At 39.3% G+C, this 12,517-nt stretch overlaps 1 protein-coding gene across 1 annotated transcript; it reads left to right on the top strand.

Annotated features, from left to right (window-relative positions):
* Nucleotides 1-4,963: 4,963 nt before the first annotated feature.
* On the top strand, nucleotides 4,964-5,692 carry LOC138334018 (uncharacterized). The gene has a single exon (XM_069282738.1). The coding sequence runs from the start codon at nucleotides 4,964-4,966 to the stop codon at nucleotides 5,690-5,692; it is 729 nt and encodes a 242-aa protein (XP_069138839.1).
* The last annotated feature ends 6,825 nt before the right edge of the window (nucleotides 5,693-12,517 follow it).

Here is a 12,517-nt window from a genome sequence, read left to right as displayed (position 1 = left end):
GACAACTCTCTCACACAAATGACTACCAACACAACTAGAGGTGACCACATTCTTGACCTAACACTAACAAATCGCTCTTCAATTGTCAACAAGACTGAAACATCACCACCCATAGGGAAAGCTGATCATGACATCATATTCACTGAAATTGACGTGCGACTCAAGAAAATTAGGAAGCAGCCCAGGGACATCCCCCTATACGGTAAAGCTAACTGGGACAATATTAGAAATGACCTGACTCACATCAACACGAAACTGGACGAACCAACAAACCAAACAATAGACGACCTCTGGAACCTTTTTAAGAACACACTTAATGACTCAGTAGATAAAAACATACCAAAAAACACATCACATATAAATCTAAACTACCATGGATAACAAAACCCATCCGTCAACTCATGAAGAATTGTAAAAATCTTCATGTACAGAGCAAAAACAAACAAGACTAAGTGCTCAAACAGAAATACAAAACATGCAAATCAGAACTACAAAAATGCACTAGAAATACATATCTAAACTACAAAGAAAAAATGATAAAAGACTTACCAATAGATGAGCAACAGCAAGAGTCACCCCAAAAATATACAACCCCAAAACTTTATTCTCATACATCAAAACAACAAGAAAAGAGAACACAGATATCACAGCACTAAGAAAGGATGGAAACTTAATGACAGACACCCCTTGTAAGGCAAACATATTAAATGAACAATTTAAATCAGCCTTCACAACAGAACAGGATCACCCCATACCAGAAAAAAGACCATCACCACACCCAGTCATGCCTGAAATTAACATAACACAACAAGGAATAGATAACCACCTTAAAACATCAACCCACACAAAGCAACAGGACCAGACAATATACAGACAATTAAGAGAACTTAGGGACATAACAGCACCCATACTTACCAAACTGTTCACTCACTCTCGAAATACAGGCACATTACCAACAAATTGGAAACACGCAAACGTAAACCCCATATACAAGAAAGGCGACAGATACAACCCCACTAACTACAGACCCATACCACTCACTTGTATCACATGCAAACTTATGGATCATATCATTACAAGCGCCACATTGTCACATCTGGAGAACAACAACATACTTTACACTTACAACACGGCTTCAGATCATGCGAGACACAACTTGCTACATTCATACACGAGCTCGAAAACATTAATAACAGCAATAAACAGACAGACATCATTATCATGGATTTTGCCAAAGCCTTTGACAAAGTCCCACACAGACGCCTATAGGCTAGGCAATGAATTTTTTTCCCCATAAGGGGTTAAACAAAAATTGTCACAGATTTTTCAATTGATTTAGTTAATGTAAATGTTCATCTAACCACAGAAAAAGTCTACTCGATTTCCTGCATGGCAATGCCTCGTTTTCTACACAAATCCAAGATGGCCGCCGTTAAGTCTGATCAACTTTTGGTATGCTCATAATTCTGGAAGTAAGCGACCTATAGATATGTTTGAGGTGTCAATTTTGATGGAATTGGTGATGGCGGATCGTTTGGTAACAATAATAGAGTGATAAGAAATCAACTGAAGCGGTAAGGCTCAACATCAACATCAAAATATTCCACTTTCGGCGTATTTTTTTTACTAGATTCTATTCATTCGGTATTTTTGCATCTCTCTCCGTTTTGCAGCCTTGTTTCGTCATGAAAAGTTAAGTATGAAATATTCATGTATGCACAAACCATATATTTGTTGATTTATTCTCGTTTCAGAATTATAAATGAGTAATTATATCGTCACAACCTACTTGTATACTGTGTGGAGACTTTCAATCTGTTGGACGAAAAGGTCTCGCGACAATCAATGAATACACCGAAAAATATAACGGACTAAATCCGGAATCACCTTTGCCAATTCATGTCTTTGATAAAAACAAAAAAATAAGCGTACATACTGAATGTCGGAAAAAGCATACCAATCCCAAACGGTATGGACAGAAAAGAAAACATCATAATGAACTCCAGCATTCAGCAAAAAAACTTCGATCGGAGGTTACACCATTTTCATTCCGAACTGACTGCTATCTTTGTGGCAAATATGCTGATAAGGAAAAGGCTAGACGTTGTCCTAAACGCGCTGAATATGAGTGCAGTCATGTGATGGTGTTAAACGTACAGAAAACGTTAATTGAACGCTGTGCAAATCGGGCAGATGAATGCCGGCAGAAGAAGCTATATACCATCGAAGATGCTTCCAGTTATTCATGACATCGCGTTATTTGGATTCCCAATTTGTAAAAGAGGAACCACCAAACAAGAGAGGACGTCCTAGCGGAACATTTAACGAAGAAAAGCAATCAGCATTTGTACATGTAATAGAATATCTTGAAAACAATGATGATGAAACAGTAACATTAGATGAACTTTATGAGATAATGGAAATGTCTGGTGATGGTGAAGTGTATTCCAGGAAGTCACTCCAACGCCAACTGTACGCACATTATGGTGACAGAGTTTCCATCACATCATCAAAGCAGAGGCCACTCATCGTGACGCTCAACTCGAACTTGAAGCAGATCATTCAAGATGCACACATTAAGATGAAAAACGATTCAGATGATATAGACGAGCTTATAAAAATTGTAGGCAACTACATACGGAATGACATTAAAAATGCTGACAAACATAAGGACGTCTATCCGGATGCTTCGGATATGAAGTCTTTGTATCACAACCTAGCCATCATGCCTCCGTCGGTTCGTCTACTTCAACAGACAATAATCAAGAGTAAAACAGCCGATCTGAAGTGTGCATCAATAGGTCAAGCGATCATGAGCGCCACGTGTCCAAGGGCTTTTTTATCTCCGTTACAAGTCGGTCTGAGCGTCACATTAGAACAGAAGTATGGACACCGCAACCTGATTGATCTGCTATTCAATTTGGGTTTCTGTTCATCCTACCCAGCGGCAAATTTATACAAAAAGAATGCAGCTGTGACAAATGGTCTAGAAGTAGGCGACTTGGATGATTCTTTGCTGCACCTCATTGCATATAACGTTGACCACAATACAAAGACGCTGGATGGTGAGGATGTCTTTCACATGATGGGTCAGATGGGTGCCATCACACCTGCCACACTTAGCCATAAGGTGATCCAAAGAGAAAAGGTTTCTCTCGAAGACATCCGAAATATGGGACAACATAAGATAGTTTTCCAAAGAGATCCTAAAGCAGTTCTTTCGAAAATCAAATACTCAAATGTTCGCACAATTACTCGGGATATCCAAAACATGAAGTTGGACATTATGTGGCAGGTTTCAATGTTCCTGTCTAGACCTCGACCTTTATGGTCTGGGTACATGCAATCTCTACACGGTGACGTGACTACGCCAGGGAAAAGCACACAACTCTTCCTCCCGATGATCGACTTGACACCCAGCAACCCGACTTGCGTCCGTTCCACACTAGAATATCTGTGCGACATAGCTAGGAAGAAGGGTGTTACTCCTATAATAACCTTTGACCAGCAGCTTTACTGGATTGCCCTTATGATAATTGACAGACGAGTTTCCTCAGAAATATTGTGCTGCTCCTGGGAGGGTTTCATACCGAGATGAGCCTACTGGGAGCGATAGGGTCCATCATGGCGGGATCTGGCCTGAAGGAGATGTTATCCCAAGTCTATGCAGAGGGTTCTGTCGACCAAATGCTGAGTGGAAAAGCAGTCGTTCGTGCAGTTCGTGGACATTTTCTCATCGACAGTGCTCTCCACATACTATCGACGTCGGCAGCTCTTCAAATCCCGATCCCGGATCATATTGGTGAGCTTGTTTCGAAAAACTGAAGGTTATAATTATTTTTTTTTAGGTTATCCATGTTTCTTGTCTTCGTCTCTATTCCATATTCATTCTGTCTCTGTTCCATAATTGATTTGAAACTATTCAAAAAAACTTTATTTCCTTTCAGAACATTCCCAGAAACTGCCGAATCGGGACACGTCAGCGACACGAGAGCCTACTCCCACGGATACAGCACGAGAGCCTACTCCCCTGGACACGTCTGCAGCACAAGAGCCTGCACCCCCGGACACGTCTGCGGCACGAGAGCCTACTCCCCCGGATACGTCTGCGGCACGAGAGCCTGCACCCCCGGACACGTCTGCGGCACGAGAGCCTGCACCCCCGGACACGTCTGCGGCACGAGAGCCTGCTCCCCCGGACACGTCTGCGGCACAAGAGCCTGCTCCCCCGGACACGTCTGCGGCACGAGAGCCTGCACCCCCGGATACGTTTGCGGCACGAGAGCCAGCTTCACCGGACACGTCTGCAGCACGAAAGCCAGCTCCACCGGACACTCATGCGGCGCATGGTAATTTTTTTTTTTAATCGGTATTAACTTACATACTTTTTGACTAGCATTACGCACAAGTAGACAATTACCTAACATAGCTTTATAATTGTTTTCTTATCAAATATTACACGTATCAGGATTTAATTTATAAATGTATCATTATATTTCCATGGGAATCTGTGGCGTCCTTATTACTTACACGTATTCATCTGCTGGTTGAAGCTGTTCACGACGGAACTATGAGCCTGAGTGACGCACTCTCGAACAATGTATTCGATCAGATGCAAGTAATTCTTGATGGTTGGCGTGCTTCAATGGAATCTAACGGAACAGCCAGGCTGTGGATTCAGTATCAGAAAATGGTTGAAATCCTTCGGACACTGATCCGCTCTGTGCGCATTGGGCATTGGTCACTGTATTTACAGTCGTTAAGCGAAATGCATGCGTATCCCGCTGCTGCGGGCCACAACAATTATACAAAATCACTGGCCATATTTATTCCGCAAATGCTCGAACTGGAACATACTCATCCCGACGTACATGCCGCATTCATGAATGGACTATTCCCTGTTAGGAGAAGTGATGGTGTATGGTCAGGCATATTCACAGATCTTTTCATCGAGTAAGTGCTAATGGCTGGTATAAAGTCAACAGGAGGTCTTACGTGCGGTCGTGGCTTCACTGAAAACACTCGTCTACTTTTTCTACTCTCCAGACCGGTATGCGCTGCGGTCAGTCAATCAATCTTCGAGATAGCAGGAATCGCTGTGAATAAAGGAGATGGACATCGTGATTTATCGAAAACGCGAATTGGACGCGATATGTCTGACATACAGAAGTTGCTGGAGGTGTTCGTTGAACGGAAGCCATTTAGTAAACAAACAGACAAACTTGAAAGCCTTTCCACTGGGTTGGTTGGAAATGAATCGGTCAATGCAGCCGATGCTAAACGCGTTGGTGATCAGATCCTGCATTGCATGGTCGGACATTCGGTCGCAGAGTACAAATTTTCCCAAAAGAATCAAGTGAAAACATTGGCTTCTGCTATCCATGTAAAAACAGCATCTGGTGAGAGAATAGAAATGGAGCCTCAACGTCTGTATCAGCGTCTCCTCATCACGGGTATGAACGATGTCTCTCTCCCGGAACTCTTCAAATATGAGCTGTGTTCATTCCCTCCCTCTCTCTTCGACAAACAGATGTATATGCGTATTGGTGACAAAGCCGAACTTTTACACCATCTTCTCAAACTGGCACCGTCATGCATTACCCTGGATATGATCGACATGAGCTTAAAGTTTGTCCTTGACGGAAGTGGATTGCTGCACAAGTTCTCGTTGCCAAAGAACTCTACCTTATGAGGAGATCTGTGCTATGTTCACCCGGTATATTCGAGACAGCTATACAAATGTCTGTGTTGTATTCGATGGATACCACGGTCCCAGCACTAACAATGAGGTCCACCGTCGACGGAAAGGGAATGACATTGGTGCTCCCGTCTAAGTATCCCCCGAGATGCGACTTACCATGAGCAAGAAAGCATTCCTCGCAAACGAGGCTAACAAACATGCCTTCATCAACCTCCTCGCAGAATACCTTACCGACGCAGGCATTTCGGTTCAACACGCGATAGGTGATGCAGACTATAAAATATGTAAAGTAGCATGTTTGTTTGCGCAACGAAGCCAACCGCCGTCATCGCCGATGATACCGACGTGCTCCAACTGTTGGTGTATCACGCAGATGCTTCTGACGAAAGTGAAAATTTGTACATGATTACGACAAAACTGACGATCTGTATCACTACCCTGAAGAAAAAACTCGATCCTCATCTTACAGATTCCCTTCTGTTCCTTCACGCCTTCAGTGGTTGTAATACCACTTCGCGACCCTATGGAGTAGGCAAAGCGACAGTATGTATACAATATCAAGCACTACAACACTCGGCATCCGCTTTTCTCTCTCCATCAGCTTCAAAGGACCAAATTGCGAAAGCGGGAATAGACGCTATGCTAGTTATCTATGGCACCTCAGCAACAGAAAGTCTAACGGATGCGCGGGTTGTGAAGTTCCAGCAGAAGGTAGCAACATCTACTGGTTTCGTCCCACCAGAGAAACTTCCGCCGACTAACGATGCTGCCATCCTGCACAGTTATCGGGCTTATCACCAGGTGCATGTTTGGCAGGGACATGACCTTAATCCAGAAGATTGGGGTTGGAAAAAATCTTCTGGCGGTCTACATCCAATCCGGATGACTCAATCTGCTGCACCGGAGAAGCTCCTCACTATTATCATGTGCAACTGTAGTGGAAAATGCAACAAAAAGGTATGCACCTGTTGCAAAAATGGCCTCCTGTGTACTCCAGCGTGCGGACAATGTAAGGGCATCACATGTCTAAATGTTCCTCCCTCAGAGAGCTGTGATGATGACGATATTGATCACAGTGATGAAAGAAATGAATAAAACTGGTTATAACAGAGAACTGAACTAAGGAATTAACTGAATACTGCTGTCGTAAGAACAGAAAATTGAACTGTTGAACGTTACAATCATTGTACATTATTTTATTATGTTTTTAGTGTACAATTAAACCCATTTGTTAATATTGAATAATGTGTTTATCTCTTTATATGTGAACATCACAAAATTCTTGAGGTCAAAAGATTTGTTGGCTGCTTTTACGATTATTTGGAATAGTTATGTATACTTGAACATTTTTATTTCTGGCGAGAAAACCATCGCAATTTATGACAATATGATCCATCTCAACCACCAAATTAGCCTCAAAACTATTTTCTCCGGCATATATTGCCCTTTGAAGTGTGTCCAATCGATTCAGCATCCCAAAATTAATTGAAATAGACACCTTAATTGTATCTCTAGGTTTAATACTTTTCAAACTATGGCCATTACCGTATTTGAAGCCATGTAGTGGCGGCCATCTTGGATTTTGATCGAAAACGAGGTATTGCCATGGCGGAATTCGAGTAGACTTTTTTGTGGCGAAGTATACCTTCCCTAAACATAATTCAGTTGATAAACCTTTGTTACAATTTTTGTCCAACCTAAGTTGTTTATTACCTAGCCTACTACAATACAAATTAAAATGCTACGACATAACAGGCAACACACACAAATGGATCGCAGATTTCTCTCACAACGTACCCAAACAGTAGTACTTGAGGGAAAACAATTAAATAAAATACAAGTAACTTCAGGAGTCCCTCAAGGAACATGTTTGGGCCCAATTCTGTTTCTCATATACATTAACGATTTCCATCAATACATGCAGTACAGCACACTAAGATTATTCGCAGACGACAGTATTATATACAAAACAATAAACAACAAAGACGACACAATAAAACTACAGAAAGATCTGGACGCAGCAGCACAATGGGAAACAGACTGGCTAAGGAAATTTCACCCAGATAAATATCAGCAGTGTTACACCAAAACGCAACAAAATACATCATAACTACACACTCAACAATCACACACTCGAGCAAGTAAACTCAAGCAAATATCTAGGACTAACACTACAAAAAAACCTAAAATGGGACATGCACATAAATAATATCACCGCAAATGCAAACAGATCACTAGGGTTTTTTAAGCGCAACTTAAAATTAATTCACCACATATAAAAGCACACGCATACAAAGCACTAGTCCGACCCAAACTGGAATACTGCTCTTCCATATGGGATCCCCACAACACACAAATTCAACAGATAAAAAAAACACAACGCAGAGCAGCAAGATACGTTCACAACAAATATCAGGACACCAGTTCAGTTACAAACATGATACATCAACTCAACTGGCCAACATTACAGACACGACGGCTACACACAAGATTGATACTTTTCTACAAAATAATACACAATATAGTTGCCGTCGAATACCAGACCATACTCATACCAGTAGACCACAGAACCAGACACTCCAATCCACACTGCTTCAGACAAATTTCTGTTACAAAGGACACATACAAATATTCATTTTTCCCACAAACAATAACACAATGGAATCTCCTCCCTGTAGCAGCAGTACAATGCACTCGAGGACTTCAAGACACATATTTCCAACGTAGCCCTTGAAGTCCTTACGCATTAGCTGTGCACACACCTTTTATCTATATACTAAAAAAATCACAAATTTAATCCTTTCACACCCTTGCACCCCTACATGTCACCGTGACATAATCGTCATATTTTGACGGCGTCACGTAAGTAGAAGAAGAAGAAGAAGAACTACAGGCAAATGAGAAGGACACAAGTGCTATTAAAATGATATTTTAACATTTTGCTTTCCCTTTTTTAGAACAAAACATTTAACACATTTAGGTACAATAATTTCAAAGACATCCTCTTCCAGGAATTTTAGAACCCTCATCAAGTATAAAGTTTGTGTATTAATATCCAGGATGATTTCACAATATTGTGAAAACTTCAACACAAAATCTCCAAAGTCATCATTATCAGAGAAAACAGAAGTATCCAGTGGGTAGGTCACTTGTATTTTGAGTGGTACCTGTAGGTCTATGTGTTTTCTACCTGAGGGTGATACCTGTACTAATTACTATAAATCACATGTAATCTTCAAGGTGGAAAGCACGCAGTCAGTCAGTTATTGGATGATTTCTCGTCACTCGGGACTTATTACTCCCTTGCTTCGCTCGGCAGTAATGAATCCCTGGTGACTCGAAAGCCATGCAATAATCTATACTCACTGGCCAGTGGTCTTACAGTTGAATTAATTGTCCATTGTCCTAGGGGAAAGTGTCATAACTGGTTGGACCGGTCTCATTAACACTACTCAATTTACACCACACGGTAAATAGATACAATTACTACAGGGTTAAGCCGACAACAATAAATCAGAGAATGAAGAATAGCAATATCGAAACTAAGATGAATTGAGCATAGAATTTTAGTAAAATATTATTACATATTAAAATGATGGATCTTAGCGAAAGTTTGTAATTAAACATATCTAAACATATAGTAGATCGAATGTATATAAATGTTCTAATAAGCACTTTTTACTTATCCTTAATGGTATATGGTTCTAAATCAAATCTAAGCATTAGGTGACGATTGTTGGCACCATCTATCTTGCTTGTTTTAATGAACTTACTGAACAAGGGAGATTTGGGTATCGTCAAAGAATTTAAAGGTTGTGTGAGTATGCAATGCTAATGATATTGAAGATGAGTTTCACATTTTTTTTCTTGTTTTTTTTTTTCACTCAGAGAATATAGATAACTATGTTTAGTAAGTTGCTTATTCTCATTTAATTTTTTTCTAACTTATTATTCTCATTTTATCATAGTGGTTTTATATTCATTATTTTCATTTGTGTGTCCTTTTTAACCATTCTCGTACATATATAGTTTTCAGTATATTGCAAAAATATCACTTATTTTCATCCATTTTTTGGTCACCTGAGACGAAGTCTCAAGTGCCTATTCTAATCGTCTTTTGACCGTCGTCGTGCGTCGTCCGCCATCCGTCGTGTGTTCATAAACAATTTACATTTTGACTTCTTCTCGAAAACCACTGAACCAATGAAATTTTGCACAAAGTTTCTAAGACATAAGGCCAATCAAAATTGTGAATTATATGACCCCCAACCCCAGGAGGCTTTGGTAGGGGCCAAAAATCTTCTGCTTCACTCACAGATGTGGTAGAATCAAATACTCTACATGGATAGAATGGTTTCAAGGCCCTGTACAAAATTGTGAATTATATGACCCTGGGGTCTCATATTTTATCCTGGGGAGGAGGTTAATTTTTACTATAGTTTATATTGTGGAAACACATTTTGGAGCATTATGTGGTCATTTATAATAGGAAATTAGTCAAATGTTAGAATAGTAGTGTGACAAGGGTCACATTTAGGTTTCATTGATTTGTGTGGAATTATATGATAATGAGTTAATGATATACAATTAAAACATATTCGGTATTTTGTGGGAAGTAGAGTTGAAGAGATTAAACGCTGGCAGATGAGAAATGTTCGCACATTCGCAGTAATTAGGGCTATTGTCTATACTCGTAGTGTTAAGAGTTGCTTAGGGGTAATTAAGAATATGAGTTAAACCTGCCAGACGTATTAATTGTTTAAACATGTCATTCACTTATCCAGCTCTAGGGGTAAACGGTACAGGGTTAACCACTCCCACTTAATTGGTTGTTTGACAAATGGAAATAGTTTTATGCTGTGTGTTGTCAATTGTGTTAAGTATAAATACGAATGTTTTAGAAAATTATGTCAGATTTTCGGATCACAGTAGTGACCGTCTCACGTAAAATACTGTAGTTAATTTGGACAACGTATCGTTAACATATTGGATGATTAATTTTACCTTTACTATACTTGAGGATTTTTGTGTGTAATGTATATTCTTGGACTTATGTATCGTGGATAATTCCTGAATAATAGACCAGGAAAGACAGTGCTAAATTATCGTAAATAAAATTCAGTAACTGTATATCGGTGTCGTCTCCTCATTGTCATTCACCCTGTGACAGTAGAATTATCCCTATGAGATGGTTATTGAATCCTTTTAACACAGTTTCCATGAATGACCCAAGGGGCTTTAGGGGCGGGACTAAAAGGGGTCAAATAGGCTAAAACTTCAAAAAAAAATTCTTCTGATATTCTGGAACTGATAGAATGAAATACTCTTCATATAAGGAAAGGTCATAAGGTCCTTTACAAAAATTGTGAATCATATGACCCTGGGGTCTCCTGTTTCCCCCTGGGGAGGAAGTCAAATTTACTATAGCAAATTTGATTTTTAAGCATAAGGTTCGGTAACATAATACACTAACTATAGAATTGAAAACAAAAAATAAAAATTCATATACTAAGGTTCAACTTTAAAGTTTATTCTAATTCGTAAATACTACAGATTTGAACCAACTTTGCAATGCTCTTTCTGTATCAGCACTTAGGTGACCATCAAGGCCTTTTGAGCTTCTTGTTATACATATTGTTTATAGTACAATTATTTCACTAATTCAAAAATAGTTGTCTTATAAGTATTCTATATATTACATGCAATGATTTCACTAACAGTCTGATCAATCCTACCGATAGTCAAATTTCAGTGTTGGTCGTATCAACTCTTGCCACATCGATTTGACAATCGACACAATTGATCAGACTTTTCTATATTTAAATCAATATCGCAGATATCATATTTGCCAATTTTTGCATATCTTACTGTTAGTTTTGTAATAGAGACATGTTTTGGTAAAAATTAAAGTCAAATTTCCTTTGAAGTATATCCATGTTTTCCGTTCTTGATTCACTGAGATGATACCATTTGTATATTACAAAGCCAATCAATGATAAAAAATTGTGAATATCAAAATAAGCATCATAAGCAATTTTATAACCAAAAACTAAATATTTCAATTTTCTTAAAGGGACAATTCAGTCACGATATTGTTAAGTGTTTTGATTGTTACCGATGAAATTCAAAATTGGTGATCAAGTCGATTAAGCAGGTATAACATCTATGTTGTATCCATACCCAAGCCAAAATCACGTGCGTTTAACAAATGCAATACATAACCCCTGAGGAGAAACAACATGAAAATTAAGAAAAAAAAGTATGAGCACAACATAGCCAAAAAAGCAAAACTGACCTCAAACAATTCGGAGTATATTAAATCTAAATCAACATCAAAGTCGGAAATCGGAGATCTATATTCAAACTCAAAAGACAACACTCGATTAAAGTATCAACAGATTTCGGAAAAGCTGAGGTGCTTTCAATATTCTTTAGCAGGTTGATTCAGGGGAAACACCACAACTAAAACCTAAGAAAGTCACCAAGGAAATGGCAAGGTTAACTATCAACAACGAACTGGTATTTAAACTGCTAACAAACTCAAAACCAGAAACATCACCAGGATTAGCCGAGCTACATCCAATGTTTCCAAAACATACTGCCGAGTCAATATCAGATCTTCTGACCAAAATATGCAACCAATCACTATCAACAGGAACACTACCGGAAGATTGGAAGAATGCTCGAGTGTCTGCTTTATACAAGAAAGGGGACAAAAGTGATGCAGACAACTATAGACAAGTTACATTTACACCAGCAGTATGTAAAGAACTAGAGTCTATCATACGAACATGTAGTATCGACAATTAATGTAAA

Source organism: Argopecten irradians, chromosome 10, assembly GCF_041381155.1.
Source record: "Argopecten irradians isolate NY chromosome 10, Ai_NY, whole genome shotgun sequence".
Lineage (NCBI taxonomy): Eukaryota > Metazoa > Mollusca > Bivalvia > Pectinida > Pectinidae > Argopecten > Argopecten irradians.
Note: the sequence above shows the minus strand (reverse complement) of the source record. Positions and strands in the feature narration are given on the sequence as shown.

Coding starts and splice junctions, on each gene's coding strand:
- LOC138334018 (XM_069282738.1), top strand. CDS start 4,964: ATGGCTGGTATAAAGTCAACAGGAGGTCTTACGTGCGGTCGTGGCTTC.